Here is a 14,071-nt window from a genome sequence, read left to right on the forward strand (position 1 = left end):
AAAACTTGATTCCTCAGTAATTCAATAAACATTTACAAAACACAGCAGAAATACAGAGCATCGGGCTCAGTGCCAGGGCAGGTGCAGAGTTTAAATATGACCTAGTCCCAGTTTTCAGGGAGCTAGTGCATTAGAAAGATAAGGCACAAATACAGATAACTACAATGCACAGTATATGTGTTAAGTGTAATTGAGAGGTACAGACAAACTATCACAGAACATTCTAGGGAAACAGTAATGCCCAGAGACCCCTGGAATCTCTGGGTGTGGCTCAGAAACTCCTCCTGGTTGATAGATGGATGGGAGAACAGAGGCTGGGGGAGGAGAAAGCGTATGTGTATGTGGGGAGGGAGCCAGCTTGGCAAAGTGGTGGCATTTGAGTTGGACTTTAAAGGATCGTAAAAGGTCTAGCAGGACCACTGGGATCCCTCTGCCACATGACTGCCCTTCAGATATATAAAGCTAGAGATAATAACTCAGCAGAAGGGAAAAGTTCCTAACAATTAGAATTACCTAAAAGAAAAATAAACGGCTTTAGGAAGCAGTGATTTCTCCTTCATTGGAAACCTTCCTGCAGAAGCTGAATAACAATTGTCTAGGATATTGGTGAGGGGATTTCTGATTCAAATGTGAGCTGAACTACTGACTTCTGCAGTCTGTACTTTAAGTCTGATGCTTTGGGTTCAAGTATTTTCTTTAAGCTGAAAATCCACAAGTCCTTTACCAGATCCTGGTATGGTCAAACATTGGCAAATCAATTATTGTTGTCCCTGAACATGGGATATGTATTAAACGGAAGGTTCAGGGACTGAGGTTTCACAAGGAAACTCCCCAAACTTTTCACAAGAGTGCTAAGATACATTTGTGCATACGTGGTCCAAGTTGGCGAAAGAACTGCCCAGGTAGTCAGGTGAGAGTGGTCGATAGAATGGACCGGCTCACTATTGACTTCCTCACACCAGTCGGCCACAGTCCTGTGAGTCAAGTAGACTGAGAAACCGAAGAGTCCAGTCCCTCCTTAGCTTTATTCATGCGCCCATCACCACCGCCACCATCCCTGGACTGGGCAGGGTCCAGAGGAAGGAGGACATTCTCCCCTCTGGGTTTAACCTGATGAAGGACTCATGCTTCCCACCTTGGGGAAACCTCTCATCTGATGTAGGAGTCCTTCATGCTTGAGCCTCTGCTCTCCTTTGTTAGGAGGTCCAAGCAACTGTATCTGCTGAGAAGCAGAGTGAGCTACTTTGGGGAATGAATGGGTAGTATCCTTCTCCTTGGATATTAAGTGGAGGTTTGACAGTGTCACTGAGCAGGAGGTAGTGGAAGTGATTGCTGTTACAAGCTGGAGTAGATACTAGTTGATGTACCCCCCCCCCCCCCAGCTGCTGCCTTCTCTCCTATTTCTCCCTCCCCAAAATCTGGAGTAGAAAGAACATGATGGGTCCTGTTTAGCTAAGGCATCTCCTCCTGTTCTCAGGGTAGCATCGACCTATGTCGGGTGGCAGTGATGGGACACTCATTTGGAGGGGCAACGGCCATTCTAGCACTGACCAAGGATCCTCGTTTTCGGTGAGTTTCTCACTGATGCTTTTGTCTCGGCATGACTGGAACTGGAGCCTGGAAAGGCTCGCAGTAGAAAAGAGAAATCTGAACTGTGTGAGTTCTTGAGAGTTTTGGACCATCCCCTTCCTTTTGGACCTCTTCTGTCCCCTCCCTCTGAGGTGAACGTCATCTTTGGCCAGCTTTCCATGGTTCTTGGTGGCTCAGCGCCTTGGAGCTGCCATTGCCTGTACATGAGTGAGTCTCCGAGCTCTACTGATCATACTTCATATGGCAGGCAGATCAGAGGAAGGTCCCTCTGGGGAGGGTCTTCCAGGAGCCCACCTTCTGATAAGGAAGCTTGGGATGAAGTTGAAGGTGGCTACCCCCCCTACAGTTAGGTACTTGTGCCTCTAATTCCCTTTATAGAAGTCTGTAAAGAGAAGCCCTACAACTATCACCCAGTAGCCCTGGGTGCCACAATAGCTAGCCACCATTTCCAGATGTCTGCTCTCATTCCAGATGTGCAATAGCTTTGGACGCCTGGATGTTTCCCCTGGAACACAACTTCTACCCCAAGGCCCAGGGCCCCGTCTTCTTCATCAACACTGAGAACTTCCAGACAGCTGAGAGCCTCAGCCGAATGAAGAAGGTCTGTGCCCGTCACAGCCAGACGAAGATCATAACCATCCTGTGAGTAATAGTAACAGTTATAATCATAACCATTTTCCAACCGGCTCTCTGGGTCCTTCCATTTTCCCGGGATTTCTTAGAAAGTATTTGGATCCATTTCCTGGAACTATCCAGGAGCCTTCTGGAACACTGTAAGATTCACATAAAATCCTCTACCTGTCTTTGAATGATATGAGCATTGGACTAAGAATTGGTTTCTAGGCCCAGCTATACTGAGGTCATCTCTCTGAGCCTCAGTGATAATTACAGTAACAAAAACTTAAGTCTAATCTGCCCATCTGGCAGATGATGAAACTGAAGAACTAGTATGTGAGAGCTAGAACACATTATTTTGAATTAGATGATCTCTAAGGTTCCTCTCGAAAGCTAAGTGGTACAGTAGGGAGAATGCTGCACCTGGAGTCAGGAAGACTCATTTTCCCAAGTTCAAATCTGGCCTCATATACTGACTAACTGTCTAAAATCTCTTAGCCCTGTTTACCTCAGTTTCCTCATCTGTAAAATGAACTGAAAGAGTCTGATTCTTTTTGTACAGCAAAATAATGGTTTGGACATGTATACTTATTTTGTATTTAATTTATACTTTAATATATTTAACATGTATTGGTCATCCTGCTATCTAGGGGAGGGGGTGGGGGGAAGGAGGAGAAAAATTGGAACAAAAGGTTTGGCAATTGTCAACACTGTAAAATTACCCTCCACTGCCACTGCCCCCCTCCTCACAGCTGCATGTAACTTGTAAGTAAAAAGCTATTAAAAATAAAAAATAAAAAAATTAACTGAAAAAGGAAACAGCAAACCACTCCAGTAGCTTTGCCCCAGATGGGATCACAGAGTCAGACATGACTGAAAAACAGCCGAATGGTGCAAGGTTCCTCTCAGTTCTGACATCCTGTTTCCATTTTAACATTGACTTTTAACTATAACTGTAGTGTCAGGGCATATCCCTTGGCACAAGAACTTGGCTACAAGTGTTCCATGGTCCCTTGCACAGAGTCAGCAGCTTGTGCCCCGGCCAGGAAAACTTGGGAACATCAACTATCTGACTGGCTCCTCTCTCATTGTGCCCCCTGGTTTGTGCCACTGCCCCCCAAAAATGAGAACCTCAGGGTCTGACTCACTTCTGCCCCCCTGCAAGACCTCAGGCAGAAGTTAAAAGAGCAGAATAGCCTCAGGCAAGGGGCCATCAGTCATGCAACCTTCTGCTTGCCTTCCTCCCTGGGGACTGCCACCTTCCCAGTGACTTCTACAACCTCTGTGACTCTCAGCACTAACAAAGGCAGGGCTGGTGAGTCGGCTCCTCCTCACGGCTGTTCCCCAGTGGTTCCCGTAGCACTGATCTCTGCACTCTCAGCAGAGGCAGCTCTGTGGCCTTGCTCCTCGGAGACTGGTAGCATTTCAGCAGCCTTGTCTAGCACCAACCCCTCGGGGCAGCCATATGGGTGCTTTGTCTTCCCTTCGGGTCCCCCTGACTTATAACTTCCTTCTCTATCCCTCGGAGCAGCTCTGGTTCCCGCTTACTGAGAGGTGGGGCCCTTGCCTGGATACGCGCCCTGCTCAATAATCTGTAGTCCTGTGAACCCCCTCAGAACATATGCATCCCCTCACATGGTGTGGCAAGCTGCTACTTCCTGAGCACAGCCCAGTCAATTGTGTATACAAGGGAGGCCGGCAGGCGGGGAGGAGGATTTTTTCCTGGCAAGAATCCACAGAGAATTACTCTTCGTTCCCATTTGGTATCTTAGTAGTGTCTTCTGAGAGAAGCGTAGGATGCATCAGGCTACTCCTTCCTTAATTTGTCTTAACCCAGACTATTTCAGTTGTTTCCCAGCCATTTCTGACTCTTTCTAACCCCATTTAGGGTTTTCCTGGCAGAGATCCCGAAATGGTTTTGCCCTTTCCTTCTCCAGCTCCTTTTTCAGATGAGAAAACAGAGGCAAACAGGATAAGTGACTTGCCCAGGGTCATATGGCTAGTTAGTGTTTGAGGCCAGATCTGAACTCATGAAGATAAGTCTTCCTGACTCCAGGCCCAGGGCTTTATCCACTGTGTCACCCCACTGCCCAAACCTAAATACTACTTCCTAACTTATAAGAAAAAACTGCTCGGAGCCCATGGCACAGTACTAAAGCAGCTGGTTGAAAAATAAAACACAGTAGGAGTCAAGTACCTACTATGTGTTAGTCACTGGGCAAACAGAAACAGAACAGTCTGTGCCCTAGAGGAGCTTACCATCTACAAGGTGGCTACAACATGTACACAGAAAAATATATGCAAGGGACACTGAGGGAGACAGGAAGATGTCAGAGAGGAGAGAGCAGTACTTGGGCTAAGCCTGGAAGGAAGTCAAGGAGAGACAGAAGGGAGAAACAGAGAGAGAAAAGGTGGGGGGAGATAGAGACAGAGAAAGGGAGAGACAGAGAAGAGAGAGAAAGGGGTGGGGGAAACAGAGAAACATTGACAGACAGACAGAGACAAAGAGACAGAGAGAGAGAGGAGGTAAGGAGAGCAGACTGAGGGACAGCCTGTGCATGGACACAGAGGGGGGAGAAAAGCCATTCTACCAGATTGAATACCCAGTGTGGCACTTTGACTCATGGGCTTCATTTTGTTCATTTGTCAAATAAAGTCCCTTCTTCCTTGTTTGTCATGTGATGTCCCAGTGCAGAAAAGTGGTGATAACGGCTTTGCTTTGTGTGGACAAAAGCCATTTGGATGCCTCATCATGTTAGTGAGATGACCCTTGGTTCCCAAAGGCTCTCTTTCCAAGGGGAGCACAAGCTGTCCTGGGTTCCACTGTGCTGAAAAGATTTTGAGTCTAGCCTTGGGAAGGGATCAAGCTCTCTGAGGACCAGTCCAGACATGTATAGAGAAACTCACCATCAATAGACTGCTTAGTCATGAATTTTTTGACCAATAGGGGATGTCCAATTGGAGAAACCAAACTTTGTCACTATTGAAATTCTCAGCATTACAGATCAATTTGAAATTTCATGGAATAAATCATTTATTACTGCCAGGGATTTAAAACCTCGGGATGTGCAAGTGGGATGTGTTGGAGAATTCTGCCAATTCCTAGAAACATCCAGGAGACATTCCTGTTTATTAATCGACATTCCTGTTCTAACATTCCATGTTCTAAGCTTCCTTCCTTCTGTGTTTTTAAGCTTTCTTCGAAATTTTACATTCTGAGATCTAAACCAAATAGAAATAAATGGATTCTGCATATTTTGATTTGGAAAATCACAACTTAACATTATCTATATTGTATTGTATTTTAATTATTTTGTTAAGTATTTCCCAATTACATTTTAATCTGATTCCCCTTTGGGCCAGCCTCCCAGAGTTTGACAAACTCCATTTTAAATCTCTTTCCAGATCAAGTGTTCTGTTTTTTTAAGGGCTCTGACAGCTCCAGCCTTCTGTAATTCTGGTGATAGATATGACTTCTTCAAACAATTGTTTGTTCTCTTCCCTTTTAGAGGTTCTGTTCATCAGAGTCAAAGTGATTTCACTTTTGTGACTGGAAATCTGCTCGGTAAATTCTTCTCTACCCAAACCCGAGGGAAGCTGGACCCTTACAAGGGACAAGAGATTGTGGTGCAGGCCATGCTGGCATTCCTACAGAAACACCTTGGTAAGGGAGTGGTGAAGGGGCTGCAAAAGGGTTAGGGAGGAGCTTTATGGAGGAGGACCAGAGAGGGGAAGAGCAAGGCTTTGTGTTGAAAGGACTGGGAGCTCAGAGATTTGGGGAAAGAGAAAAATGTGATTAGGAGTAAGATGAAGAGGCAGCTGGGTGGTGCAGTAGATAGAGCACCAGCCCCAAAGTCAGGAGGACCTGAGTTCAAATATAACCTCAGACACTTAAAACTTCCTAGCTGTGTGACCCTGGGCAAGTCACTTAACCAATAGCATGGAAGTTTTATCAGGTCCCACCAGTTTGGAAAGACCTAGATCATGTGTTTCTGTGGTCTGAGGACCAGCTTAGCTTAGAGCAGAGACTAATCACCAGCAAGTTACTTATCAGGTGAGGAATACATCTTATGAAACTGATGAAGCATTGTGGGATAGGGGTGCAACTTGTGTTGGTGGAGAACCCATCTCAAGGAAATTATAAATCTTTTTTTCTTTTAAAATATTTTATTGAAAAGCTTTTCACTCCACACATACACACACACAGACTCTCTCTCTCTCTCTCTCTCTCTCTCTCTCTGTCTCTCTATGTCTCTGTCTCTCTCTCTCTCTCTCTCTCTCTCTCTCTCTCCAGTAGACCCCTACCTTGTAATAAAGAAGTGGAATCACACAAAAAACCCGCATTGGCCGTGTTTTAAAATGTATGCCTTATTCTGCACATACAGTCCACCACCTCTCTGCCAAGAGTGGGAGGGATGTGTACTCCACCAATGACCAGAGTTCTAACATCATTTCACTCTTCTTTTCCTTTTCCTTTTTGAAGTTCTTCTTCTTCTAGCTCTGCATTGGTTCGTTAATTCCTAAATTTCTGGTATTTATTATTTCTTATGGCACAATAATGCATCTTTTATTCATATATAATAATTTGTTCAACCATTTCTCAAACAATGGTCATTCCCTCTCTTTCTAGTTCTTTGACAAAAACACTGCCATAAATGTTTCAGGGTGCCTGGGCTCGCGCTCTCTGACTTTGACTTATATGCCAAGTAGAAGTATTAACCGGATCAGAGGGTTTATGTGGTTTAATGATTTGTTTTGTCTAATTGAAATTATGATTCTGTGGAAGAAAAAGTAATGGCATTCTGGGCAATTTGGTAAATGAGCTGAGAGTATAACCGGCCCTCACTTGTAGAGAAGCCAGCTCAGAGTGTGTGTCCCCTTGCCACTGGGGCAGGGACAGTATCGTTCAGTCTTAATGGCCCACCTCCCTAGGATGCCCCCCTGAACTTCAGGACCTCCAAGCATGAGGCTGCCCTCCTCACTTAGGGACATTTATTGATGAAGTTCGTTTCTCCGTCATATTGCCATAGACTTGGTCCTGAGGGCATTTATCCTGTCTCCCGTCCCTCAGCCTATAAGCTCCCTAAGATCAGGGACTGCCCCCTCCCTCACCCAGGGGTATCCCAAGGACAGGGGAGGATGGGCTCCTTTCAGACAAGTGGAGATCTCAGCTCCTTTCTTTATCTCGTGTGGCAACAGATAACCCCCAACAGTAGGCAGTTCAGTTAGGCTGCAGTGTTGGGGATAAGATAAGGCTGGCAAGCTGGCGCGGAGTCAGAATGGGCTGGGGTAGGCCTGGGGAGAGAGGGGTCTTCGCATGAACAAACCTCATTTCCCTGAGCCCATTCAGTGACCATTCTCACCTCCCCCAGCACAGCACAGATCTTTGACTTGTTCCCTTCCCACCCCACAGAGCTGAAAGAAGATTATGATCAGTGGGACAGCCTCATTGAAGGTGTTGGACCATCTGTGGCCCCCGGGGCCCCGCACCAGCTGAGCAGTCTCTAAAGATGTTGGCCATCTGGCGAACGGCGACAGAAGCCAGATTTTTTCTGATTTGGGTGGGGTTGACCCAAATTGCCAAATTCATGGGACGTCCATGATCTCTTGTTAGAAAGCTTCCAAAAAGGCAGTTCTCAACAAGAGCAGATAATCATGCTGCTGATTGAAGGGATTGGGCACTTTTATCTTTGACTTTTATTGATTGGAACTCACACTTAGAATTTGGAGGTCACTTAGAGCCAGGCAGTGGACAGATGTGAAATCCAAAAGCCTGATACCTCGAGGGCACATGGAACAGTTGGGTGGGACTTAGAGCTTCACTCCCCTGCCAGACTGACTGGTGTATGGAAGGACGGGATTTCGGGGCAGGGCAGAGCTCCCACTGATATGTAGTTCTTGTCTGGAGAGGACTTGGAAGGAAATCTGTCTTTTTATCCTATGCAAGAATTTCTTCTACCACCTTCCTCCTCGGTGGCTCTCTAGCCTCTCTGCTTGAACGCGTTTAAAGATGGAGAGTTCACTGCTTCCCAAAGCAGACGGTTCCATTTTTAGACAGCTCTTGTGTTCAGGAAGCTTTTCCTTACGTTAAATTTACTTTTGTCATTTACTCCCATTCATCCTAATTCTCTCCTCTGGAGTCCCCAGTGTGGATACAATCCTTCTTATTCTGTGTATCTGCATCTGAACTTCCTTTAGGCTACTTTGTCATGATGTCTATCCACAAAGCCCTCCAGGGATGGCCTGGGTGGTCCCGGAAGTCCCTGTTTATTCTCCTTCCATGTTATCTGTGACCCAGGAAAATTTAGTGGGGAGCACAGTCGCTGTATCCAATCTGACACCGTTTCATGTATTTGAGAACACTGTTTTTCCTTACCACAGGCAATGTTGCTGAAGCACATTTAGGGACTTTCCAGGGTCAGTCAGCCCATTATTCCCTTTGTCTTTGGAAAGCGCCTCAGACAATTTCTGATGGGCTCTGTCCTGTTTTTAATGCCCCAGGGAAGGTAACTGATCGTTTCTCCACGTGACTATTTTCACAGCATCTCCTTAACCCCGCAAATCCCACACACTAGTCACGTGATACCAGCAAACCACGCTGTGCCTCTCGCTTCCCTTCCTCCTCTGTGAAGGACGGGCCTTCAGTTCTAAATCTGAGATCTGTGCCTTTATTCCTCTCCAAAGACATTTGGTGAGATCAGAGCACTTTAATTTCTGGCCTGTGAGCCCCGTTAAGGGGTGGGGCCGTCTTACACTTAATCTGCACGATGGTTGGCACAGTGCTGGGCACAGGGTTCCTTGAAAATACTTGCTGAAGGAAGGGACCCCGGGCCACATTGTTTGGGGGAAGGGGAGGGAGACCGAGAGAGGAGCTGCAGCCTGGGGTGTTTCATGGTGCTGGGGTTTCTCTAGGGCTTTGTCAACAACAACCTCAGCTGGAAATCAGCAGGAGGGGGGTGAGCCCAGGACAAGAACAATCAGTCTTATTAAACGTCCCCTTGTACCAGCCACTGTCAGCAGAGGCCGCTTGGTCCTCCTGGCTCTCTGGAAGAGCCCAGGAAGCAAGCTGTTTTATCATTCGATTCAGGGTCTGGCCCCTGCTGGAGTGGGTCACACCGACGTTGAGGGGCCACCTGTGGCTGTGAAATAACTCGTTAAGTCCAGACTCCATTTTTCTACCGTGATTTGTACCATGCTTTGGTGTTTGTTAATGGGAAATCATACTGAGATGAATACGCATGTATTTGCCGAATGATATATATTGTAATAGTCTTTCAAATCCGCATTAAACCAAGATGGGAAGCCATCTGGACCTGCTTTTACCTTCTGTCTTCCTTTCTTCTCTTCCATCTTCCAGGAAAGGAGGCAGAGTCCTCCTACTCCCATTCCATGAACTTAACTTGAAGCTATATTTACCTCCTCAGTCTGGGCCCCATACCCAACTAAAAGGGGCTGGGGACGGGTGAGGATTGTGTGGTCAGAGACACGACCTGGCCTCACACCTTCTCCAAAAGGCGTTTATTCCTAAGGCAAAGTGGGAACCAGCTGGTGGACCGAGTGTTACAGGGAGGGTGCTGTGGCACAACGAGCCTGGCTTCTCTGGGGCTGGGGTGTGGGGAGTGGGAGCCAAGGCCCCTGTGACCAGCCTTGTTAGAAGGATTCCAGGGATCAAATGGGAGATGGCCTTTTGGACTGAGGCCATCCCAGGAGCCAAGCCCTAAGAAGGAGAGAAGCAGATGCACAGGCACCGAATTCTCCAAGGAATTGTGGGAGATTTCTGGCAGAAATATCATGTGAAACCTGGCCCTTGAAGGGTCCGGTGGCGGTGAGAACCATATGCTTGGTCCCCTCTCCCCAATTTGTGAGAGGTAACATTATATAATAGAAGAAACAAGGTTTGGTTTCAAAGCCCAGCTCTTTCACTTACTAGCTGTGTGACCCTTGCAAGCCATTTGGCTTCTCTGGCCTCAGTCTCCCTATCTATAAAAATGGAAATAAGTACATTCAAGTTTTCTACTTCATAGTTGGTAAGGTGCTTGTCAACCTTATAACACTTTGGAAATATAAATTTTAAGTAAAAGTGGTTCAGAACTGTTATTTAAAGGGTTGAGACAAGTGGAAAACTGGAAACCTCATTCACCAGCTTCTTTCATCAGCAAGCACTTATGCCCTTAGTACTATGGTGACACCTCATTTACCCAGCATTATTAGGAGAAAGCTGTCCAAGAAAAGAATGAATTTTCCAGATAACGGAAGCTTAGCCAGTGAATTTTTTAAAAACTTAGATAATTTTTATGGAAACCTTTCTATACTGCATGACATTTCAGCATGAAGGTTAGTCTATGATATGACTTCAAAAGGATCTTTTAATTGCATCAACACAGACAAAAGACTATTCTTCCCTGACAGAAGATTGCAGTTCCTTCCTTCCTTAATAGATGTGGTGGCCCCAAAAGTTGATTCCTGAAGGGGGCCTCTTTACACTTTGCTAAGCTGGCCCTCGAGCAGCAAGTGCTGGACCCACACTGGAAACCTTTTTGGCAAGACTTTGATCTCCATGTCTTGATGCATGAGACACCAGAGAAATGCTGGAGTTGGGAAAATCAAGTGGGGATTATTGACCACAGAAGCATTTTCTTAATGAGCCAAGAATCTAAGTCTGCTATTCAAATAGTAATGTCCCTAAAAGACAGAAAGGAATATATGCCCATATGTTCATATGTCCATATGCTCAGTGTCCCCCGGGCAATGAAGACTTTTAAATCGCCCCCATCTCCTTTTGACATTTGTTCTGACTTTTTCCTTTGTTATGAGTCACTGGGCTCTCATTACACCCTTAACTCTGATTTTCCCCACTAACCTCCTGTGTCTGGTTCTGAGCAGCCTCCCCACTCCTTTTTGATTAGCTGCTGGTGGGTAGGAAACCCAAAGCAGTGAGGTATAATGGAAAAGATCCTCCATGGGGCGTCTGGCCACTTTGGTTCAAATCCCAGGGTGGCTACTGATGATCTGTGTGAACTTGGGGAGATCATTTCACTTTTCAGCTTTGATGTTTCCTTCTTGCTCCAAAGCCTGCGATTTTTATTAGATTCAATGAAATTAGTTCAGGCCAAGCTAGTGGTATAGGCCTTTTAGAGCTAGAAGGAACCATCTCTTCCTCCATATTGCAGATGAGAAATTGCGATGTGATCAGGGTTACACAACTAATAATAAAGCAGCTGGGTGGTGCAGTGGTAGAATGCCAGCCCTAGAGTCAGGAGCTCAAATATCCTCAGACCGTGTGACTCTGGGCAAGTCACTTCACTCTTGTCTCAGTTTCTTCACCTGTAAAATGAGCTGGAGAAGGAAATGGCAAAGCGGTCTCCTGTCTTTATCAAGAAAACCCCAAATGGGGTCATGAAGAGTCAGACACAGCTAAACAAGAACAAATTAGAGTGTTTGAGTTGGGAATTCAGTTTGGGTCTTCTGACCTCTGCTCTTACCATACTATACTATGCTCCCCTTCCCCACCCACAGCTCAGAGCAACAGCCCATTTCTGCTGACTAAAACAGCTGGGCCAGTGGATGCCCTGGATGCACCTGTCTTTGATCAGTTCACCCAAAAGAACAAATGGCTTTGTAAATGGAGGAATAGCTGAGCTTCTCTTTGTAGGGCAGTTACTGGGTCAGCAGAGGTGGGGGAGGGGATTGGTAGAACCCTCCACTTTCCCCTGGCCCCTTCCACAACCAGTAGCAGATGAAGACACAATAGGAAATGGGTGACCAGTTCTGAGGAAGTCTGGGGTTGACACTCTCTCCCTCTCCCTCTCTGTCTCTGTCTCTCTGTCTCTTCTCTCTCTCTCTCTCTCTCTCTCTCTCTCTCTCTCTCTCGCTCTCTCTGTCTCTGTCTCTCTCCACTCTGTCTCTCTCTGTCTCTGTCTTTGTCTCTCTGTCTCTCTCCTCTCTGTCTCTCTCTGTCTCTCCTCTCTGTCTCTCTGTCTCTCCTCTCTCTCTCTCTCTCTCTCTCTCTCTCTCTCTCTCTCTCTCTCTCTTTTATATATATATATATATATATATTAATCTGAGGTTATAGAAGAAATCTGTGCAATAGCAGCATGATGACTATGGAAATATGTTTAGAAGAACTGTATGTGTTTAACCTACATAAGATTACTTGCTGTCTTGGGGAGAAGGGGAAAAATTTGGAACACAAGCTTTTGCAAGATGAATGTTGAAAACTATCTTTGTATGTACTGGGAAAATAAAAATACTATTTTAAAAAGAAATCTATGAAATATTAATGTCTAAAATATTGGTCTGGTACCAAGAGTCTCCCTTCTCTCCCCCCACCCCATAAATAAATAAAATCTGATGTGATTTTAGACTGAATTAATAGAATTGGAGGATAAAGGATGAGTGAGATGATTGCCTTGCTTGAGTATTCTGCCTCAGCTAGGGGCCTTCCGAAGTAGAAAGGTCACAAGCCCTAAAATCACAAGACCTGGCTCCAGGCTTCCAGGAGGAGCCCCAGTTTCCTCCTTTGTACAGTGGGGATAATCTTGGTGCTGTTGACCTTGTGAGGTCACACTTCACCTTTATCACCCATTAAGAACTAGAGGCGTGAGCTGCTAAACAAAGAAAGGAGAGCTGGTGATCTGTAGGATTCAGAATCTGCAAGGAACATTGACATGCCCATCTGGAACCATTCACTGAGGCGGGATGGGAGGGCTGGTTTGGGGTCCGAAGCCCTGGGTTCGAATTGTGGCTCTGCTAGTTACTCCCCCATAAGGAGAGTTCTCTTTCAGATACAATTTAGTTTAAATGGCTTCTGAAGTCCCTCCTAATGCTGAAATTGAGGGAAAATGTGATTCTGTGAAAGAGGTCTGGACTTAAGGACAAAGCTTAAATATTGCTCTGCCATTTACTTCTTCGGGAAATCACTTAACCTCTATGGGCCTCAGTTTCTTTAGCTGCAAAACAAGAGAACTGCATTAAGTAACTTCTAAAATGGGCCCTGGGACAGAAACTGTGACTGGAACTGAAACCAAACAATTCAATTAGAAGAACTGTACATATTTAATATACATCAGATGACTTGCTGTCTTGGGGGGAAGGGGGAAATGCAGGGCAAAGGCTTTTGCAAACAGAACATGGGCATCTATTGTGATTATGTCATACTCTCTGAGCCCCATCGGCGTCTGGCTCTGACATCACCCAGCAGAGGCAAGCTCTGGGTCCCCATGGACCACATCATCACCTGCTCCCCCAGCCCAGGGGCTTAGAGAAGACTTCTGTGCTTCCTGCTGGCTCTGTAAGGGACCCTTAGGATGATGAAAGAGTGGGGAAAGTAAAACCTCAATGGATCCTGGATTTAAAGCTTGGAGGGAGTTTAAAGGTCATAAATCAAGCCCTTCATTTTTTGATTGAGGAAACATCCCCAGAGAAGTTAAGCAATTTGTCCAAACCTGCTTTGTACCCAAGTGCTCAGTCAGTTGACCTTTGTTTGAAAATAACCAATAAAGAGAAACGGACTTGTCTCTAAGGCAGCCCTTCCCATTTCCACATAACTCTCAGGAAAGGGAGAGGGAAGGAAGGGGAAGACGCTGGAGACTGATGTGATCAAAAACACCAGTGGCAGAAGTCAGCATAGCATATTCCAGGAAAATATCAGGCAGACAGGTGGTTGTCCATAGCAGGTGAACGATACCCCCTCCTCGAACCAACCCCTGAAAATCAACCTTTGTGGGCAGCCTCAGTATATGGGTCTGAAACAGCTGTGGACATACTGCAAGCCCACCCTGAAGCAAACTGACCTAGCTTCCCCCTCCCCGGACTTATGATCCTGCTGCCCTCTCCCAGAGTCCCCGCTATTCGGAACCTGCTTCTT

The 14,071-nt window shown here is 46.0% G+C and overlaps 1 protein-coding gene across 4 annotated transcripts in view; it reads left to right on the top strand.

Annotated features, from left to right (window-relative positions):
- The window catches only part of PAFAH2 (platelet activating factor acetylhydrolase 2), a 31,819-nt gene extending 22,291 nt beyond the window's left edge, over nt 1-9,528 (top strand). For all 4 annotated transcript variants that reach the window (XM_031962542.1, XM_031962544.1, XM_031962543.1 and 1 more), the window contains exons 8-11: nt 1,478-1,569; nt 2,062-2,232; nt 5,715-5,869; nt 7,619-9,528. In XM_031962542.1, coding sequence (XP_031818402.1) covers nt 1,478-1,569; nt 2,062-2,232; nt 5,715-5,869; nt 7,619-7,713 — 513 coding nt within the window. In that variant the 3' untranslated portion in view covers nt 7,714-9,528. The remainder of the gene's footprint in view (nt 1-1,477; nt 1,570-2,061; nt 2,233-5,714; nt 5,870-7,618) is intronic.
- The last annotated feature ends 4,543 nt before the right edge of the window (nt 9,529-14,071 follow it).

The sequence above is a fragment of the Sarcophilus harrisii genome, chromosome 3 (genome assembly GCF_902635505.1).
Source record: "Sarcophilus harrisii chromosome 3, mSarHar1.11, whole genome shotgun sequence".
NCBI lineage: Eukaryota > Metazoa > Chordata > Mammalia > Dasyuromorphia > Dasyuridae > Sarcophilus > Sarcophilus harrisii.